Here is a 21,763-nt window from a genome sequence, read left to right on the forward strand (position 1 = left end):
CTAAGACAGAGATCACGATTCTATTTGGTATAAACAACTGATCCCCCCAGCCCCACATGTGTATCTAACATCGGACAGGTTTGAACCAGCAAGCGAGACTGTGGAGAAAGTCCCCGAGACTACTGCACTTGGCACTGGGTGTGAGGTAGCAAGGAAGGCTGCTACTTCCTCCGTGTATGTTTGTTTTGGTTCACATGTCTTAACAGGGAGGTTATTTAGTATTCAAAAAACATCAAAGAAAATGTGTTGTGTCAATAGAGTTCATCTGTCTGTAGAGGCCAGAGGCATGACTCCTTCTAGAAGCAAGAAGCATTTCAAAACTTTACCACTCTGTTTCCATCTTCTCTGGTGATCTGGATATGAAACCGTTCAATATCTTTAAAAAATAAACGGGGAGAGAGAGAGAGAGAGAGAGAGAGAGAGAGAGAGAGAGAGAGAGTTAAATATTCAGGGAAAGCATTAGTCCTATCTTTCTAATAACTGTGGATACATTTTTATATAATAACTGCTTAGAAAATAACCCATGGCAACACAACTCTTGCAAGACACTGCAAAACAAACATCGTCGCCCCCCTCTGACAGCCTCAATGTCCACATTTACTTTTCTCTGTACTGTTATAATCTATGGATCGTCTGGCCATTCTTCCCTCCACAAGTGTATCAGCGTCTTAGATAAGACCACAAGAGCCTCGTTACCAGGGTTGACCTCGGATGCATATATATTCATCATAAGTATATAATTAATGGGTTATATAATTAATTATTATATTAATATATGATCTATTAATGCATATATTTATATATTAATGCATATATATCATTAATAGAGGTAGAAACTATACACATACACACACGGCATTTTAGGAACAACACAACACGAATAAAATCTATAACACTTTAATCCAATTTGTATTAACTAACCATAGGATGATGTCATCACACAGGTATAGGCAGGTATGAGATAGAAGGAGGCCTGTCATTGGATGAGAAGGAAGGATGGGCGGGAGAAAGGTTTTAGAGAGGAGACTGGAACTGAGGAGAGGAAGTGGCTAAGAGAACATGGAGGCTGATGTTAAGATTCCTCTCTGCACATTTACAGGTTGTTATGAATGTTCTTAAGGGGTGGATGTGTACAGGGCTTTGTATGTCTAGGTGGGCAATTATATCTTATCAATTGGGTCAGAGGTTATCGTGTTGTGTGTTCTTTCATGTGACGATTTAAGTTCAAGAGAGTATGCAGTGGCTGGAGACACTGGGCTGCCATGGAGTTGGGATGTGTATTTCTGACATGGTGGCGACCTGCCTTGGGAACTGGATGGGTAGAGAGATTGCTGCCAGGCTCAGAGAGAAGCCATCGGCAGAGTGATATGGGATGGAGCAGAGCAGGTGAGACGCTTTGCTGAGGAGAAGATATCTACCAGATAAGTTGGGGCACTGCGGTGCCAGATCTAGTGTGGAGTAAAGGACAGCATTATTTTATAATTTTATGCAACAACTAACAGCTTAGGTTTAGTGACACTTATATTCTGCTGGTTCTATTTACAAGACACAAACATAATCTGCCCATTCAAACATAATCAACACACAGCTTCATCTCATAATGTGAAAGACTGCTTGTTGGTAAGTATTCGTGGATTTTGTCTGTAGCCCTTCCCAAATCTGAAAACACCTTGAAAGGCCACAACCTCTCGTGTCATTTATACTTAAATTTGGTCATGCTGCTGTGGGCCTTGAGATCTCCCCTGGGATTCCTCTAGAGCCCATGCCTTCCCTTTCTTTTCTCCATCCAAGCCTCTCACGCTTAGATCAAAGTCATCCACTCTGATAGACATCTTATAGGAAACAGACAGACAGACCATTATAACTGTTCTACAAGTTGATAAGTTGGACATCTATGTACACATGAACTATTCCTTTCCCAAGACAAGGAAACTGAGTAGAGGTTGAGGAAGGAGTTGAGGAGGAGGGAATGGTTTTTGCAGGGATTCTAGGTCTCATATGACATCAAGGAGCCCCAGTGATGGTGAAGATGCCCAGCACGTTCAGTCAGGCGTCACACTTCACTGGGCGACTACACATGCTCCCCCATATATTACCTAAAGATACACTTACATTTCTCTTCTGAAATCAGTAACAGGTGGTTCTGTGCAAGAAGATGACTTTCAGCTTGTGGGTAGAGGAACTGTAGAGAGGGAATTAGAAAGATCATAAGCAACTTTTGGCTTGTACCAGTACCTCAGTAGTTGACCATGGTCACTGCTGCGCCTCACGCAAGGAACTGAGAACCACAGACTATTTCAGGGGATTCACTGCACACCTGTCAAAGTTCAAACACATAGAGGAAAGAACCTTCTAGGACCTCAGTTGTCTAGGGGGAGGTTGGTACCAGGAACGACTTTTATCATCCTTCCTTTGAGCACAAGACAAAGAGGGAGCTGCCTCCAGAGAGGGTGTACTTCCTGTTTGGACTGTTTGATTCTGAAGACAATCAGGAACAATGCAAGGAACATGGATACGACATGTTCCACTGCACGCAGAAAAAAAAGTGTGGTCAGTATATTTATTATGAAACTAAACCCAGTATATAATTAAAAACTGAGTAAGCACACTCCCAGCTGCAATTTCCAGACATCTGAGAGACAAAGAACAAAGGGGCCAGGGACTTTCCAGGAAAGAGCAGGGAGCCATGATGTGGCAAGTGACTAAAGAGTGACAAGGTTCAAAGTTACGATAGCGGCCACTGGGAAGAGAGGGGTTGACACTGCACACCCTTTGTGTGCTCCCACTGTGTGTGACTCCACCGGCCCTGGCTGAAAGAAAGCAGGCATGAGGTGATTCCAACAGCTCAACGCTTTCATCATCAAAAAAGGACGGATGGTCGGCCAGCCTTCTCATTTTATGGCGTGAAAAGCCATTTACTAGAAAGAGTTACCAGTGAGTGTTGTTCCCCGGAAAGCTTTATTATAAAAGGACATAGCCACATGTGGCCCAATTTCCACAGACACTGACCTCTCCATTACCATTGTATAACTATTATTGTATAACTACTATTTACATAATAGATCAGTAGAATTACTGATGACTGTGTGACATTCTTTTTACCAATGGCCTTAAAAATGACATACTAGACAGAAATACGGAATTTGGCTACAGAAACAATACAGAGTTAACTATTAGTGACTTGTGAGAGTGTGGGCTAATGAGATGCCCTGCACGCTGGGCTGAGGAATGGGCTGAGGTGAAGACCTCAGTGCTTTGCCATAAGGAGATAACCCTTAAGAAGATGGTAGGTCTGGGTGGGATATGTCATTGTCTCCTCCCTTAAGAGTTAATCCAGTTGGACAGGCCCATGACCTAGCTAAGGGAGTGCCTCTCGGGAAAGGAGGACAAATACCTCTAGGAAGGCAGGCTCACTTTAAGCCATGCTAAGAGGTGGGTAGCATAAGCATCCCTTTGAAATAGTGCACTTTGTGCTCCCAGAATTCCTGCCCCCGGCACAGTCTTGTACAGAGCCACAGACTTTCAGGTCTGTCATATCCCTTTTCTTCTCTCTTCTAGGCTTGCTTACCCTAACATGGTGGGCTCTCTAACATACTGAACATCACACCCCATCACGTGACTGACTGCTGCCAAATGGCTGGCTTCCATGATGACTTAACTCAAGTAGTGTGGCTTCCCTCACCCCCCCCCCCTTCTCTCCAGATAATCCATTCTCCTCTGTATAATCAAGATTTACAGCTTAACTGCCTTGGTATGATTTTCTTTTAAACTCTAATAACATTTTCCTAGAACTTAAAAAAGAAGACAAGCTGGGGAAGTTCCATGTTTGCAGAAGTAGCTTGCCTTCTCAGGAATGCAGGTACCCGGGCGCTGTGGCTGCCGATCTCTAAGCCTCTGCCCCATCTTGCAGGGTAAGCACCGAGAAAGTGATTTTACAAAACTCATACAGGTGGTGGTTGTCGTGCTAGTGTTTGAGGTAGTCCTAGAGCAAGGCCTGAACACTAAAACATAGCCTTCAAGTACAGCTTTCCAGCATTCAAGATGGCTCTCTTGCATTCTAAACCAATTAAAAGTGAGAATCTACACAATCACTATGCATCTTTAAGGGAACAGCGTCACAAACACAGCAAGACTGTGAGAACTGGCATCTGCCATTGGCGCATGTGGTATAGATGTTTAGAAGGAGCCATATCTAAATGTAGCTCAGGCCGTCGGGGACTCGCAAAGGATGACAAGGAGGGTCCAATCACCAGTGTCCCGCTACAGTTCCTCGGACAGTGGTGACCGACTCCCTGTGTAGACATGAACATATGAAAGATAAAGACAGAACACAGTGCAGACCGGATTTGGTGGATGGTGAAGAGGCACATCTCTGCCAGGGAGAGCAACAGAGCAGAAGGCCAATACATGCCATGAGTGGAAGCTTGACGTCCCATCTCTAGAGGTGAGGGTGTAAGAACAGGAGGCCAGGCTAGCCTGGTCTATGTAGCCAGCTCCAGGCCAGCCAGGGCTACATACTGAAATGCTGTCTCAGAAGAAGAGCGAACAAGCAAAGCACTCCTTCCCTGGGCCTAATTCCCTTACTTGTCCTTTAAGAATAATGTCACGATCATTTACCCTGCCTGAGTGGGGATGCTGAGGGAACCCAAAACCAAGTCAGAAAAGGGAAGTGTGCTCTGTCTCATAGCCATCCCTGTACTGACAACAGTGCAGACAAAGTCGGTTGCCAAGGGAAGAGAAGGTGCTCACGAGCCCCAGGGGGAGCCTATCTGCAAGCAACTGGAATGGCAGTGAAGAGCTGGAGACAGGAGGAAGGGAGGAGAGGGAAGAGAGGGGAGGGGGAAGGGAGGGAGGGGAGGGGGAGGGAAAGGTAGGGAAGGAAGAGAAGGGAGGGGAGGGGAGGGAGGGGAGGGGAGGAGAGGGAAAGAGAGAGGAGGGGGAGGGGAAGGAAGAGAGGGAAGGGAAGGGGGAGGGGAGAGAAGGGTGGGAGGAGAGGGGAGGGGAAGGGGAGGGGAGGATAAGAGAGGAGGAGAGAGGAAGCCAAGCCCTCCCTTAATACAGAAAAGAGGCAGCCCCATTGGCTGTAAGCTGGGGCAAAGTCAGATACTACAGGTGAGACTAGTTGACTCCAGGTCGACCAGAAGCTAGGAACGTGAAATGAGGTTCAGGGAAATTATGCTCTAGCATATCTGTGGACAACCAATCCTGACTACCTGCGTTAACTATCAAAGGCCTTGGATGTTGAACACTAGACTTGATCACAGGCCACTAACCTCCGTTCACACTCTTGCACATAATCTCACATAATCTTCTCTTGTGTGTTGAACTACGCCTCGTATCACACATCTTATTGATTTATTAGCATGGAGCTTGTGGCCCACAGCACTAGAACTCATGCCCAAATAGCTTATCTAAGTAATACACACACACACACACACACACACACACACACACTTCCTCTGTAAAATACATCACAGCTTTGTGCTCTTAGGAACACTTGATGATACCTCCCAATGATGCCAGGAAGTCATCAAAAACATCACAAGGAAAAGAACAAAAATGAAACACCCATGGCTCTAGGCAGCGAACACCACTTGTCTACGGTGGGAACACAAGGCAGAACATCGCCTGGTTTACCCTTCCTTGGGGAAGTGCAAACAGATGACTCACCTGCCCAGCAAATGCCCAGCAAAGAGCCACAAGGGTAGATTTTGAATTGCAAATACGTCCCCATAAGGGCAAGAATGCACGAGTGTGGGATCTTCAGATAAAAACGGACAGGCCCGCCTGCATCATCCTTTGCACACCTCTACAGCAGTGCAGTGTTGCTGAGGTCAGGAATCCACTGCCCTTAATCAACCTGGTGAATATGCGGAATAAACCATTTTAAAGCTTACCACCAAGTTATTTTGACACTTGGTGTTCTCACGTGACAACATTGCTTTACTGTCAGATATAGGAGAGCCAGGGTGGCCAGGCCAGAATTCCTATCTTCAGGTTAACAGGGGAAGCCTCAGGTCTGGTTGCTGCCAGCCTTCTCCTCAGGAATACTGCTTAGCAGATTAAATGCGATGATGCCTGTGAACATGCCGTGTAAACAAACACCTTTCTGCCTCGGTGTCACACCTCCTCGGGATTAACGAGACAAGACAGACAGCAGGCTTACTTACCTGTACCCAAACGCAGCTATCCACAGCTTTCAGAACCGTCACGTTGTTGACAGGGTGGATTTCAACCAGCAAAGTTAGACACTTCGATCCTACAGAGAAAAGGAAGATTTCAGTCATAAAGATCAGAACAGCACGCGTTCTCTTTTCTCAAGCGACCATCAGGAAGAATGCCCGAGGTATCAGCTTATGCCAACAGTGCGTTAAGAGAACAATCCTACCGTCACCATCATGTCTCTTGAGGTGACATTACACTGCAATTCTATCCCCTGGTTCCTTTCAGGGTTATGGGGTGGGCCCAGGGACTCTATAGGAGCAATCAGCCTAGCAAAGGCCCGCCTTCTGCATCCATATATAAGGGAAGGTGCATTTGGACCAAAGAATGCCCACGTTCAAAGGGAAGCCTTTGAGTGCCCTAGGAAGGGCAGCAGGCACTGGGAAAGGAAGCACCACAGCTAAATGCAGACGGTTTCTGAAACAGTATACTGTTGCCCATAATGCAGGCGAGCACCAGACAAGCTGACCCCCAATGGGTGTCCTTTCCCCTAGACAGCATCGTTTGCAAATCGGGACACCCGGATGTGGAAAGTGTGTGTTTCCTTTTATAGAAGCTATTTCTTAATTTTTTTCTAAGATTTACTTTGACATTCCTCAAATTCAAGATTGGGGGCCATAGGTAGTAAGTGAGTGGTTGAGGGATTGGTAGGGCACGTGGGAGGCCCTAGTTTTCATTACCAAAAAATGGGGGGACATCAAACCAGATAAAGCAACCACAATGACGCAGAAGTCAGTGTAGCCGGAGTGTAAGCGTAGCGTTTTTTTAGCACAGCTTTGTAGACCAGATCATCATTGTTCTGTTCATTGTTGTCTCTCCGATTCTGCAGCACGGTGGCAGTCCTGTGTGTGTGTGTGTGTGTGTGTGTGTGTGTGTGTGTGTGTGTGTGTATACAAAGAATTTCTGATGTATGTATATCATGGCTGACAGTGCCTGTCAGTAGTTCATAATCTCAGTTTCCCCCAGGGACAATGGAGCAGTGCTCTCAACAGCTGGCTTAGGTCCTCAGTATCATCACTGAGCAAATGTCATAAAAGTAATTAGGGGTAAGGCCATAGCCAGGGGCTGGAAGGGGTTTACCACAGATGTCCGAACTTAGGTCAAAGGTTCCCCTCTCCTGAGAGCACGCTCGAGCTCTTAAGACTACTATACAGTGCGGTTCTCTCTCAAGCACTGTATTTTGGATGTCAATGTGCAATCTGAGGATCATACAGCAGACTGGAATCAACTCCAGTTTTCAGTCCTTGAAAAAGTAACGTGACGTGCTGGTCCAGGAAAAGGTACCTAGTGTGAGCCAGCTTCCAGGATGTGGTCTAACAAACTATGAGTCCTGGGTTAGTTCTGCTAAAAAAAAAAAAAAAAAAAAAAAAAAAAAGATCTTTAAGGATCACCTGCGGGTAAACTCCTGACCCAAGCAGCAGATGGGAGGTTGCACTCCCACATCCTGGGCTCCCGTAACTTGTCCAGCTGTGAGCTGTCCTGGAGCTTTTCCCAGGGGGGTTGGGAGGTTGGTGAGGCCCTGGTCCTCAAACAGCCTGGAGGAGAAGCAAGCTGAGCTGGCAGCTCACCCCTGTGACCAAGGGCCGAAACTCAGGCCTGAAGGGCCGCTAGCTATTCAAGGGCTCAGCTAGTATCCTACCCCACTCCCCGCCTCCACCCAGACCGCCAGAGGCAAGGCTGGAGAGCCAGGTACTCCTCAATAGCCTCGTCCCTGCAGGCCAGAGAGCATACATGCTTCCGCTGCGGCCCTGGAGGGCCGGGCTGGGTGTGAGACCTGCAGCCACAGCCCTTCCTGTAGCCTAAGCTCTGACCTCCCCGGCTCCCAAACTCTGGAAGCCTAGCTTGCAGAAACTCTGTCTACCTGGATGTCGGGTTACAAACTGGAGATGAGGAGGCAGACCCTCCCTGTAGACCCTGCAGACCCTCCCTGTAGACCCTGAGGGCCACATCTGACTCCCTCGTCTGTAAGGTAGAGAGTTATGCTTTTCCTTCTACTTTTCTCTGAGAGGTCTTACATAGTCCAGGTGTCTTAGTGAGGGTTTTACTGCTGCGAACAGACACCATGACCAAGGCAACTCTTGTAAGGCCAACATTTAATTGTGCCTGGCTTACAGGTTCAGTGGTTCAGTCCATTATCATCAAGGCCGGAGCATGGAGCATCTAGGCAGGTACAGTGCAGGCAGAGCTGAGAAATCTACATCTTCATTTGAAGGGGGCTAAGGGGAAGATTACTGACTTCCAGGCAGCTAGCGGGAGGGTCTTAAGCCCATGCTCACAGTGACACACCTACTCCAACAAGGTCACGCCTCCTAATAGTGCCACTCCCTGAGCCAAGCATATACAGCAGGATTTGATAACCATAGTTGATGATGGGCTCAAAATGTTTAATCCCTCTGCCTGTACCTCAGAAATGCCAAGGTTAAAGAGGTCTTTTTTGGGGGGTTTTTTTGGTGGTGGGGGTTGATTCTGCCCTGGAATCTGGAGTGAGTCTCCTGCCTCAGCTTCTTGGATGCTGGCCTACTCACCCAATGTTGTGAGAATTGGGGAGGAGGGGGGTCTGTGTGACTTTTTTTTTCTTTTTAACATTAGTATTTTTTAATTTATTTTGTTTGGGGATTTTTTTTTAAATTTTAAACAAGAAGTTTATTTAAGTAACAAGACACTTGAGTTGAAGGGAAAATGACCTAGGAGCATTTTATTCAAGAGTGATTTATCCCTTCTTAAAGACAGATTGCCCTACATGTAAGAGCTATGTACCAAAAAAGTTAAAAAGTTATCCTCGGCTTTACAATGATAAATGAGCATTCTCCAATTGAACAAGGCATGCAAGGATTTTGTGTTGCTGGGTTCTTTTGTGAAAACAATGAGAACAAATAACTTTCTGGAATGAGATAAGAGCTGAATGACCTACTAACGGAGAAGGGGGATATTTTCCCAGAACCGGTACGTTCCCCCGACTGTCTCCATCTGATGTTCCAAAACAGAACACTGGGTGTTTAGTTTAAAAAAGGAAAAAGAGAAAAGAAGAGCAGTGTGCGTGTGCACATACGCATGTGTGCACACTCCTGTGCATTATGAACAATAAAGACATAGGGTCAGGGAAATGGGAGAGGAGAGGAAGCTATACTGTGGTAGTCAGGATGAGGCGGGACCAAATTGCGGCTTCTAGCTGAGAATGTATTCTTGTTCTGTAACAAAGTTCTGGAGGAGAGCGGCGCCTCCTCTTTCAGTGGACACCTGTCTGCTGCTGGACACAGCAATCTACCTTCGTCCCCCGTTTCCGACCTGCAGGTGTGCTTCACTGCCTGGCTGCCTATCATCCCTGTGCCTGACCTGCCTCATTGCAAACCCTGCCGTTCACAACAGATTTCCGTGAGTTCACTAAGTGCTGTCTGCCTCTTAGTGTTGACCTGCGCCACAGAACCATCCTGCCCGAACGCCTTCAAACGATTATGACTGTTGCTCTCAGCCTTGTGTCCTCTCCGAGTCCTTCCTTGAGCCGGAAGTCTCCTCAACTTCCCCTTCACAAAAGAGGCCCCAGGTCCACACAGAAGGAGCACACAGGCAGACACCAGGGACAGCAGAAGAAGGACGCATTTGGGGATTGTTTTTTTGTTTGTTTTGTTTTGTTTTGTTTTGTTTTTTTCCTTTGTGGCAGTTTCAAGGCTCACCTTGCCCAGATCTCAACCTGTTTATTGATGGTGGTGGTGGAGGTGGTGGTGGTGGTGGTGGAGGTGGTGGAGGTGGAGGTGGTGGTGGTGGTGGAGGTGGTGGTGGTGGTGGTGGTGGAGGTGGTGGTGGTGGTGGAGGTGGAGGTGGAGGTGGTGGAGGTGGTGGAGGTGGTGGTGGTGGTGGAGGTGGTGGTGGTGGTGGAGGTGGTGGTGTGGTGTGGTGTGGTGGTGGAGGTGGTGTTGGTGGTGGTGTGTTGTGGTGGAGGAGTTGTGATGGTTGGTTGTTAGAGTCCTGTTGTGTACTCATTTCTATCTATGGCAGATCGATAAAATTATTAGTAGACACTAAGAAAACAATCCTTGAGGGATATGGGGAAATGAGTCAGTGGGGAAAGTGCTTGCTATGCAAGCATAAAGAACTGAGCTCAGATTCAACATAAAACAGTCAGGCACCGCAGTGTTTACTTGGAACTCCAGAGTGGAGGCAAGCAGATCCAGCTAGCTCCTGGGCCAGCCAGTCTGGCCAAATCCATGAGCTCTGGGTTCCGTGAGAGCGCCTGTCTCACACAGAACCAAACAGAGACCTACAGAGGAAGGCATGAGATGTTAAACTGTCCTCCACGTGGGTTGACACGTCGCACTCGTGTACACATATTCTTACATGTACACACTCCTGCTGAATACACAAATCACTTGAAAAGGCAAGACAGCAGTGAGCTATTATGTTGAATCACAAGCATAAACTACAGAATGAAAAGTCAAATGTTTGATCAGTACCACAGTTTATGATGGGGAAAAAGAAAAAAGAAAGGGAAAAAAATAAAGCTGACAGGACAGCACATCGATTCTCAAGGCTGCATTCCTGTTGACTGGACAGAAGCAACGATGAGTGATCTAGTTTCATTCTGTTGCTGTGACAAACACCTTGACCAAATGTGACTTAAGGGAGGAAAGGTGGCTCTCTGTTTGTTTGGCCTACACACCTAAGTCACACTCCTCCGTGTGTCATCGAGGGAAGTCAGAGCAGGAACTCAAGCAAGACCTTGAAACAGAAACCACTGATGAAGGCTGCTTGCTGACTTCTCATAGCTCATGATTAGCTAGATTCTCATATAGCCCAGATCCACATGCCTAGGGAATGGTGCCGCCCATGGTGGAATGGGCATTCCTGCACTGATTAACAGTCAAGGATTCCCCCGCAGACACATCCGCAGCCCAACCTGATTTGGACAATCCCTTAACTGAGAATCTTTCTCAGTTAACTCTCCACTATTTCACACTGACAGTGAGGAACTGTGGAAATCTGCTTATTGCCTAAAACATGGCTCCAGCAAAAAGAGGAACATTGATAGTCAAGAGGAAAAATGGGATAAAAATATTGTGAAAATTGAAAACAAGAAGGAAATGCGACTTTCCCTACTAATACCCATTTTAAATGTATAAGAAATTACTCCACTGGGCAGTACAAACTGACAGCCAACTTCCTCTTATAATAATTCAGACATTCTAACTACGTGAAAAACCCACAGATTGTGGAAAGCCAGAGAAACTATAGAAAGAAAAATAAGGAATCACCCTACATCTGGCTTTTACAGCATGAATCCAACTATGTCCAACTACCATTTAAATTCTTTTACTCTCAATAGCAGAAACCATCTTCCTCCACTAATCACACGCCAGGCATGTGAGCAATACAAACTACCTTAATGGTGGGAGTCGGCCACTACCAAAAGGAACACCTCTCATTAACATGAGAGACAGTTCCATGGAATAGCTACATATCTGTCCCTAATGGCATGAAGGCTCTGAGGAGTCTCTATGACAGTGGGGTTCCAATAGGAGTGGCCACTCCAGTTGCTGCCCAAGAAGGATCTACTGTATCTGGTTCGAATGCAGCCCTATAAGGGAAGACACAGAATACAGCCTGGACCTCTTCCTACGGAAGGTCATTTTCTAAACAAACATCAACTTTACAATGGCCCAGGAGAGAGGTTGCTGGCAAAAGCTGACTGTTAAGTACGTGGATCAGAGAACCTTTTACTTGAATTATGTTATTGGTTGTCTCTTTTGCAGTGGGGAAAGAAGTCTCATTCTAAACAACAGAGTGTAAAGTAACACTTTGCAGGAGACTACTTTTTTTTTTTTTTAATAAAACGACTTACATGGTAACCGTTTGTTGGCAGACAAAAGAAATCTTTCCAAAGTATCTGTTTAAAGGACAAAACATCATGACATATGCTATAGTCCTTTCTGGTTGTATCATTTCTAAAATCTCTTTTTCTAGGTAGTGTTTTAAGACTGGGTTTCGTATTGTTTTATGTAGTCAAGGATGACTATGAACTCCTGACCCTCTTCCATCTACCCCTTAAGTTCTAGCATAACAAGGGCTACACCATCAAGACCACCTGCACTTCTGAAACTTTAACTGGATGAAACCTTCCCATGGTGCTTACTGGTGATTCCCAGAGGCACTTCTCCAACTCCAGCCCCCTCTCTCCTGAGCTCTGACTAAGATTCAAATCCCTGCCTTACATCTCTGGATGTCTAATTCCCATCTCAAACTGAGCATGCACAAAACCAAATGCTTCCTCTAACTCCTGTTAACACACACACACACACACACACACACACACACACACACACACTGTACTCACACATATACTCACATACAAACACACACACACATACACTCACACATATACTCACACACAACTCACATACAAAATACACATACACAATCACACACACATGGAAACACTCTCACATACACACACTCACATATACATACACTCACACATACTCACACACATGCAAACACTCACAATACAGACAAACACACACACAAATACTTACACACATACATATGCATGCAGGCACTTACATACTCACATACATATAAATACACACACACCCATGTGTGAGCCCTCGTACATATACTCACATGCAAACACACACACACAAACACACACATAATACTCACACACATTCACACATAAAAACACAGACACAGACATAAAAACTCACATAGGCACACACACACACTCATATACCCACCCACTCACAAACATACACACACAGTACTCACACACATCCACACATAAAAACTCACATACACAAACACACACACACACACACACACACACACACACACACACAGAGTCACTTTTGACTTGTTCTTTTTCTCATATGCTTATCAAATCCAGAAGCTACTCTTGACAAATCTGCTTTCTAAGCATGTGCAGATTCAACCTTAACCTGCAAGATTCCCTTTTCAGCAGAGTGAAGGCCAGGTCCTTACGATGCTCTCTTGCTACCGAGATGATCATCCTCTACCTCATCTTCCTTTTCCTCCAACTTCTAATTCTTCCTCTCCACCTCAGCCCACCATCCTCACCAGTCTCTTAGCCCAGGTTGGGAGGCCTTGAGCTGGCAGTGACTCAGTTGGAAATGTGACCTAATAACACAACTCTTTAAAACAGATGCTGCTTCTGATGAAACTCAAACTAAAACCAGAAGTTAACCTCAGGGGACAGGTCCACTCCAGCAGGGAGAAGTTTGCCTGAGGGAGTGGCCAGAAGCACAGTAAACAGGGAGCTAGCACATTAGTAGCCCCCTTGTATCTTAGCCCCTTTCCCTCAGAATCATCCCTTTTCAGACTGGAAGTGGGAAACAATTTTCCTTCAGTTCCCTGATTCCCACTAACCGTGGTCTGTCCTAGTGAGCATGATTCCCTTCAGTACACACAACCTGTAATGTAGAAAACAGATTCCTCCAACCTTCCTGAGCCAGAAGCAAGACGTTGGTAGAGAAGCTGAGGGGGAACATTCTGGAGTTCTGCCTGGTCGTTACTCGGTGGTAGAGATAAAAGGTGAGTTGGGATACTTGGTAAGTAGCTTGATGACTGATAGTGTTCAGGCTAACGTTTTTAAAAGGTACAAGCAAGTAATCTCACCCAAATCCACGACTGAGCAAGCGTATCTGAGTATAATTTAATTTAATTTAAAGTAACACTGAAAGTGATCGGGAACTGTACTTTATAACACATATACAATTGACTGTAAGCGGTGAGGCATAAATGATAAATATCAAGTAAAAATTACAGTTGCTCTGACTTTAACCAGCATAAAAGAATTTTTCTCAGACTAGCGGTAACAAAGAACAAGAACAGCAGACTACACACAGCCTAAATCCAAGGAGTATGGATTGGCCTCACCAGCAGCGCAGTTACAGGGTAACCTTGCCTTCCCAGGACAAACACGGACGTCGGATCAGCCCCGCTCCTTTTATGTTCAAACCCCTGTTGGGGGTCAGCATACTAGTATTCTACATCACATTCCTCATAATCCAGTCCAGTTCCATCCCCGGAGGTGACCACTGTACCAAATGCTAAGAGCATTAGAAAAACTAAGGAGATAGGGAGCCAGCCGGGGAGAGCGAGCGGGTGACCGCAGCTCTCAGTCTATCACGGCAAGGGGGAAATAAGTGTGAATAGGCAATGAGACTTCAGACAAAACAGCTAGCCCGCCAGTATCTCACACAAGCTCTTCCCAGGCTCTGTTGCAGGTCTCCTGCCTCTGCAAGATGTGGGGAGGTGTGCGTCCTCAGAAGCCCGAGACAGCCTCGTGACACTCAAGTGGAAAGTATGTACAAAGGGTTTTCCCATCACACGCAACCACAGGACACATCCAAGTAGGAACTATGCTAACAAAAGAAGGAATCTAAGTGCCAAGTAAACTGAGCTGAGGGAAAGCACCTGGGAGCACAGCAGTAAGGGGCCAGAATGACCGTCTGGACCAGAGTTGCCTCCGGCCCACAGATGACTATCGTCACCAGAGCGGAGTCTTAAAGACTAGTCGAGCTGACTTTTATAAGTCCTCAATGCCTTGCAAAAACGGGATCCAGTGGAATCAGCTGCCCTTTACAGCAACAAAAATCTAAAACTAAGTAGTGGCTTGTCCTGTGTCTCTCACAGGTCAAGACCCTGTACCCATCGCTAGTCCTTATAGCTCTGTTCAGCCTGGGGATGGCCAAGTAGGCTAAGCTGGCAGGCCAGTGAGCTCCAGCTATGGCCTACGTCCTCCTCCATAGCACTAAGCTTACAAGTGTGTAGCATCATACCTGGCTGTTTTTACGATGGTTTTAGGTTAAACTCAGGTTCTCAGGCTCGCACAGCAAACACTTCCTGGGTTGAGCTATGCCCCGAGGCTGGCACTTCATTTTTCTTACACCGAATCTATCTATTTCTACAGCCTCTGGTCACTGTGAACACTTGTAGTTGAAGTCTGGTGCTAGACTGAAAGCTTCGTGAAGACAGCCACCCTCACCTCCTCACAGACCCTGTATCCCCTCCACCATGACAGGGCCCGAGTACAGCATTAGCCAGTGCTGTGGCGTTATGGGGCAGATAAACAACATAGAATACTGTTTTTGAAATTTAGAAAGTAAAAGGTTTCATTCCACGTGGCTGATAAACGATAAAGTAGGTTTTGGCACATGAACAGATGTGAACTAACTCTATTTTGTATTTATGAGATAGCCACAAGGCCTTAGAGACTAAGCCAGTGTGTCACCAGATGGTTTTTAATACTTTCCCTTCTTTGACATTTGCTTCTGGCTGCAGAAGTCAGATGTATTTTCAGCATCCACGTAATCTTCAGGCGCTAATTAGCATCTCATTCTTTCGCCAATTACCTTTATATTAATTTTCATGCCTTTCTGCCTACTTGAGAAACAAAATTTAAAACATTGTTTGTGCTTAAATAGCCACTGCCTTTTTATTCTAAGATACAGGCGTTTCTGAAGCACTTTGAGGTTCAGCTCGGTACAACAGGTCTTTTACAAAGGAAGGATAATTCCCTTACCTGGCTGAAGCTCACTCCTTACTCCTTCCGTGTACTGAATGAAGCTTGCAGCTAATGGAAGAGAAAACAAGCGAATTAGCCGCTGATCCACACGGCGGCGGCCTGCCCGTTTCTCACTTCACACCTGGAGTAGACGAGGGTTGTAAGGATCTTCAACGTCACCCTGTGAGCGAATGCAGGGCATTCTTCCCTATGGTTGTGTCCCACAGATTCCCAATGTCAACATGAATTTTCTGGGAAGTTGATGTTAGAACCAAATACCGCAAAATCCAAAACTGCTTAAACTTAACAGATGTCGTCCTTAACATTCAACGATGAGATCTCAACTCACCAAGCACTGTCCTCTCGCTGTTGACTGAGCAACTGACAGCTTGCATGTCCTTCTCGAAGGTGTACAGATGCTGTTAAAACAGACAAAAAAAAGGGGCCAGGGGAAGGTTACAGGAAACAACAATGCATGAATATACGTTCCTGTTAAACTTTATACCAAATATTGTTTAGTAAAACATTTCCTAAAGAGACCTCAGCCTAGGGTGATATTCTGGATCATTTTTCAAGGAAAACATTTAATATTTTATGCCATGTTTGGCGCTGAAACTTAGCTATGAGACAGGCAAACAGCACAGTGAAGGACGTGAACTTTGAAACCAGGCTGGACCCACGGTCCAACCTTGGCTGCTATTTGCCAACTGTGTGACTTTGGGCAAATTACTCAACTTCCTAATTCCATGGTAATTAAGCTAGGACTACAATATGTGTCTTGTTACCATGAGGACCAAGAACTGCTAGGGTGGTCTAGCCAAAGTCAATAAAGTATCTCATGGGGTTATGGGGATCAGGAGAGACAGTACTCACAAAGCCCTTAGTATAGTGTACGCCGTCATAGTGAGACTCAAATGTTAGCTAGCATTACAAGTACTGAGATGTGGAAGGCTTTAATCACATTGCACATTTGACTATGACACTATTGGTTGTGTCACAAGAGTATCTCACATTTAGAGACATGGCTAAGAAATCTATGTTTATGTAATCTTTTCTTCTTTAAGAGTGTTTGAAATGTTCAAAATATCAAGAGAAGCTCACCATGTTGTGCATACCAGTAACCCAAATCTAGAGGCCAAGGCAGAAGGATTAAAAGTTGGAGGCTATCCTGGGCTATATAGTGGGACCTTGTCTTTAACAACAGAAAGAAAAGAGTCAAAAGATTCCATTTCATCAATGAGAACAGTCGTGTAGATGGGAGATACGACATGTAGGTTAAGGGCTGAGGACATGCTATGGCTGAATAGCACCACAGGGAAGTTACTGGAGGGGGAGTTTGAGTTACTATGAAGGCACTGGATTTGGGACTAGAGGGATGGCTCAACCTTATGAGCTACTCTTACTAAGGGTCCAAGTTCCGTTCCTAGCACCCATGTCAGGAAACTCATAGCTGCATGTAATTCCAGCCCAGAAGCATCCAATACCCCCTTGGGTATTCATGAGCACATCCCCCACCCCATGTACACAAAATTAATAACAGAGTCTTTTTAAAAGCAGTTACTAAATTCCTACGGAAGTTTTGATTTTTTTTAAACTCTTGCTCTGGGTGATTCTTATAAGTAAGAAGAATCATAGATTATATACTATGTTTTTAATATTTTATACTTTTTACTATGAAATAATGCATGAATGATCTTGATGCTTAGACGATGCAAATGCTGCCGACTATAACATCCAACCTTCCGAACCTCAGGCAATGTCAGCTCCTTTCCAAGAAGCAAGTTTGCCACACGCACAGGAGCCTTCCAGACTTCCCGTGGTTACCTCAAAATAGACTATACCTTTCGTTTCATTGTTTTCTAACATGAATGGTGTGTGTTATCCTATCAAATGTTATTCTTCATGCAGCAAAGCAGTTCGGAGAGTCTTCTGTGCCTGCATACATTTACAGAGGGGTGTGTGTGTGTGTGTGTGTGAATGTGTGTGTGTGTGAATGTGTGTGTGTGAATGTGTGTGTGTGAATGTGTGTGTGTGAATGTGTGTGTGTGAATGTGTGTGTGTGAATGTGTGTGTGTGTGTTATTTGCAAATGTAATGCAAATGTAATGCAGGCACACATGCCTATGCCTGTGCCTGTGAGGGCCAGGGGTCAGGGTCAAGTGTCTTCTCATGCCCCACCATTTTGGCTAAACTGTAAGACCCATGAGTCCCTGGACCCCACCTGTCACACTCCCAGTCCTGGGGCTGCAGGTGCGCACCACCATGCTGTTTTTCACATGTGTGTTGGGGATGAGATTGTGGGTCTCCTCATTTGTCCAGCAGCACTTTAAACCATGTTGACCTTCTAATGTAGCCCAATTTATAGACTTCTTAATCCCTCGGTGGTTATATTTATTCCCAAATATCTTATTGGTGGGCATTAATTTATCTCCCACTTTTAAGTATTAAAATGATCTAGTTCACACACACACACACACACACACACACATGCACGCACACACACACACGCACGCACGCACACGCGCGCACTCGTATTTGAGCCCCAACATATATAAAACTTTCCAGTGTTGTGGTTCAAACCCAGGGACTTGTATATGCTAGACAAGTATTCTACTACTGAGATACATTCCTCAGCCTCAGGTACGTCTTTGTGGGCCTATGTGAGAATTGCTGCATCATAAGGAATACAAGTATGCAATTATTCAGTTGTAAACAACAAAAAAAATTCACCAAACTAGTTTATGCAAAGGAGAAGGAGGAGGAGGAGGAGGGGGAGAAGAAGAAGAAGAAGAAGAAGAAGAAGAAGAAGAGGAAGAGGAAGAGGAAGAGGAAGAGGAAGAGGAGGAGGAAGAAGAAGAAGAAGAGGAAGAGGAAGAGGAAGAAGAAGAAGAAGAAGAAGAAGAAGAAGAAGAAGAAGAAGAAGAAGAAGAAGAAGAAGAAGAGGAAGAATTACATAGTGACTCATGAAAATGGGTAATAGGAGGCAGGTCTGGGCTTCAGCCATGGTTTAATCCAGAACTGGAAATACCCATTGGAAGAATCTTTGTCTCAGATTCCCAGAAAAGTCCATTAGGCACTCGTATTTCAATGTCTTATTCCCCCCTGCATACACTGAGGGCAGACTAGACTGGAATGGAAGTGAGGAAAAGAGAGGAGAGAGGGGTAGGGAGAAATGGGTTAGAGCCTGCCTACTTATGCGTACGTAATGCACGTCCTCCTGTTTGGCCATATTAGGAGAGTCATTCATTTAAACCTGCAGAGAGCAAGAGCAAGATGAAAAGGACTCTCTTCTCCCTATTCATCCCCCTCGGTAAAGCGAAAATCCCTGAAGGATGCGCACAAAATGAAAGTAAGAAGACTGGGAAGCTGAGTGAAGAAGACACGGGTTGGATGTATGGCTCCACCATAAAGCCGTGGGTCTTATCTCCAGCACTGCAGGGGGCGAGGGGGATGCAAAGTCTCTGGGGACTTCAAGCCCTGAGACATGAAGAAGTGATGACTCTTTTGCATAACATATTCTAGACTTGAAACTAAAGAAGAGACCATAACAGAAATGGTGCCAGGAGTAGACAGAAACACACACCCCATCCCCCAAGGCAAAGAAACAAGAAATGCAGGAAGACAGAGGATGACGGCCAGCTGCTGTCCCACCAAACGATGTGGGGAAAAAGCAGCCCACTTCTCCCTTTATGCACAGAGGCTGAATGGGGAGACCGGGTCCTACCTCATCCAGATGCCCCAGGCACTCTCTTCGCTCATGCCAGAACAGAATCAGAAAAGACCCCCTGGAAGGAATTTACTTCCTCCCAACCCTGAGACAGCTGTACAGGACTCATGGACACTCACCCTGACCAGCACTGAGGAGACACATCTCTTCCTCACTGGAGCATGAGGGGGTTCAATGGGAAGCCAAGCCTTCTGCTCTCACCTGTCCCAACACCTACCTATCAGTCCCTAAGTCCTTACCCTGAGGTTGGTGGGAACCTAGTGGGAAACTGCAAACTGCATCCCTACCTTGGACTACCTAACGGGCGCCCTCTCAGCTGAGTCTCATCAAAGGAAGGCAAGGGGAGGGCTTGGGTTCTCCCACCTCAGCAGGAGTGAGGTGGTGCCCTCTATTCCCCCGTGAGTTCTGTATTAGAGGAAACACTAAAACAGAAAACTAAATAAGATGTACAGTCTCTTGGGAGATACCCAAACAGATGATTCATACCAGGGACCAGGAAAACTTCAGCTCAAGTGAGAAAAAAACAGGCACTAGCACTAGGTTGGAAAATACTAGGTGCTGTGGCAAAGATTTTAAAGCAGCTGTGGTTTTAAAAAACCAAACCAAAACAAAACAAAACAAAAAAAACCTTCAATAATGCCTTGGTTAGGGTTTCACTGCTGTGAACAGACACCATAACCAAGGCAACTCCTATAAGGACAACATTTAATTGGGGCTGGCTTACAGGTTCAGATATTCAGTCCATTATCATCAAGGTGGGAGCATGGCAGAGTCCAGGCAAGCATGGTACAGGAGGAGCTGAGAGTTCTGTCTGCACCTGAAGGCTGTGGATCACAACAGTCCCTTCCAGGAAGCTAGGAGGAGGGTCTTAAAGCCCACACCCCAGTAACACTCCTACTCCAACAAGGTCATACTCATTAATAGCACCCCTCCCTTGGACAAGCATATACAAACCATCACAAAGAACTTTAAAAGTGATTGAATAAAAGCTAAATAGAAATCTTAAGAAGGAAATATATAAAGAAAATGCATAGAAATTGTGCACCTAAAAATTGCAATAATCAACTATTTATATCTAAAATGATAGCAACATGGTTGTAAAAAAAAATTATGAACTTTGTGGAAGAATAAATACCTCATCTGAACAACACAAAGGAGATCTTCTGGGATGGAGGAAAAGGAGCTGAAGCTCAGACTATCACTAAGATCTGTGTTAACCACTCTGGTGTAGTTAGTGTCCAAAGAAGAGAAGAATGGGACTTAAAGACACAGCGGCTGCTGTGTGAATTGCCCCAAATCAAGCAAAAGATTTAAGAAGCTGAATGGAAACCCAAACAAATCCATAGGAGCATACTCAAGTAAATTTGCAAAAAAAAAAAAAAAACAAAGGAGAAATAAAAAACTTTTCATAAGTGATTGGGGGAAATGATACCTTAAGGACAGGAGGAAAATATTTTAAAAGACAGGATCCCCATGAGAAGCTATGAAGGGAGGAGGGAAGAAGGGAGGGAGGGAAGGAGGAAGGAAGGAAGACATTGTTTTTAAGACCCAAAAGACAAGTCCTGTCACCCTGAACTCATCCTTCCAAATGAATGAATGAAAGAAATGTGCAGGAAAAGAAAATTAAGAATATGCGATCGGCAAACCAACTGTAAAACACTAGGACTAAAACAAAGTCTTAAAAGACCAAGAAAATGATTTTAGCAAAAAAAGAAAAAGAAAGGAAGGAAGGAAGGAGGGAGGGAGGGAGGGAGGGAAGGAAGGAGGGAGGGTAGGTCATCGGGGAGGAAGAGGAAACATTAAAGAGGAACAATATGGGTAGGGCCATAAAGAATTTCCTTATTCATACTTCCTAAATGACATTGGACAACAAAGACAGGCATCAAATGTGGGTCCTGACAAACACCAAGAAGCTAAGGCTGCCTGTCACTCAGTGGTACAGCACCTGCCTACCATTAACCCATGGCTAGACATTCAACCCTAAGGTCCACAAGAAAATAAAAGATCCAAACCAAAATAAAAGTCCGTTTTAAAGAGGGCGGGGCGCGGGGGCCTGGCTGGAGAGATGGTGCAGTAGTCGAGAGTGCTCACTGCTCTTACAGAGGACACAGGCTCAGTTCCCAGCACCTACATGGTGGCTCTCAAGTCCAGTTCCAGGGGCTCCAATGCCCTCCTCCTCTGGCCTCCATGGGCTTCTGAGTGCACAGAAGCTCACACAAGGACACATACATTATATATATATAATATAATATATAGTGTCAAATATATATTATAAATATAATATATATCTATATAGTGTCA

At 45.3% G+C, this 21,763-nt stretch overlaps 1 protein-coding gene across 8 annotated transcripts in view; it reads right to left on the reverse strand.

Moving 5' to 3' along the window:
* Nucleotides 1-21,763, reverse strand: part of Gsap (gamma-secretase activating protein) — a 94,821-nt gene that overhangs the window by 60,145 nt on the left and 12,913 nt on the right. For all 8 annotated transcript variants that reach the window (XR_005503210.2, XR_005503209.2, XR_010065635.1 and 5 more), the window contains exons 4-8: nucleotides 16,086-16,155; nucleotides 15,755-15,805; nucleotides 6,171-6,259; nucleotides 2,113-2,182; nucleotides 327-376 (exon numbers count right to left, since the gene is read on the reverse strand). Coding sequence is in view for 4 of the 8 variants with exons in the window: in NM_001395028.2 (NP_001381957.1) it covers nucleotides 327-376; nucleotides 2,113-2,182; nucleotides 6,171-6,259; nucleotides 15,755-15,805; nucleotides 16,086-16,155 (330 nt within the window). In the remaining 4 variants the exon portion in view is untranslated. The remainder of the gene's footprint in view (nucleotides 1-326; nucleotides 377-2,112; nucleotides 2,183-6,170; nucleotides 6,260-15,754; nucleotides 15,806-16,085; nucleotides 16,156-21,763) is intronic.

This window comes from Rattus norvegicus, chromosome 4, assembly GCF_036323735.1.
Source record: "Rattus norvegicus strain BN/NHsdMcwi chromosome 4, GRCr8, whole genome shotgun sequence".
NCBI classification, from domain to species: Eukaryota; Metazoa; Chordata; class Mammalia; order Rodentia; family Muridae; genus Rattus; species Rattus norvegicus.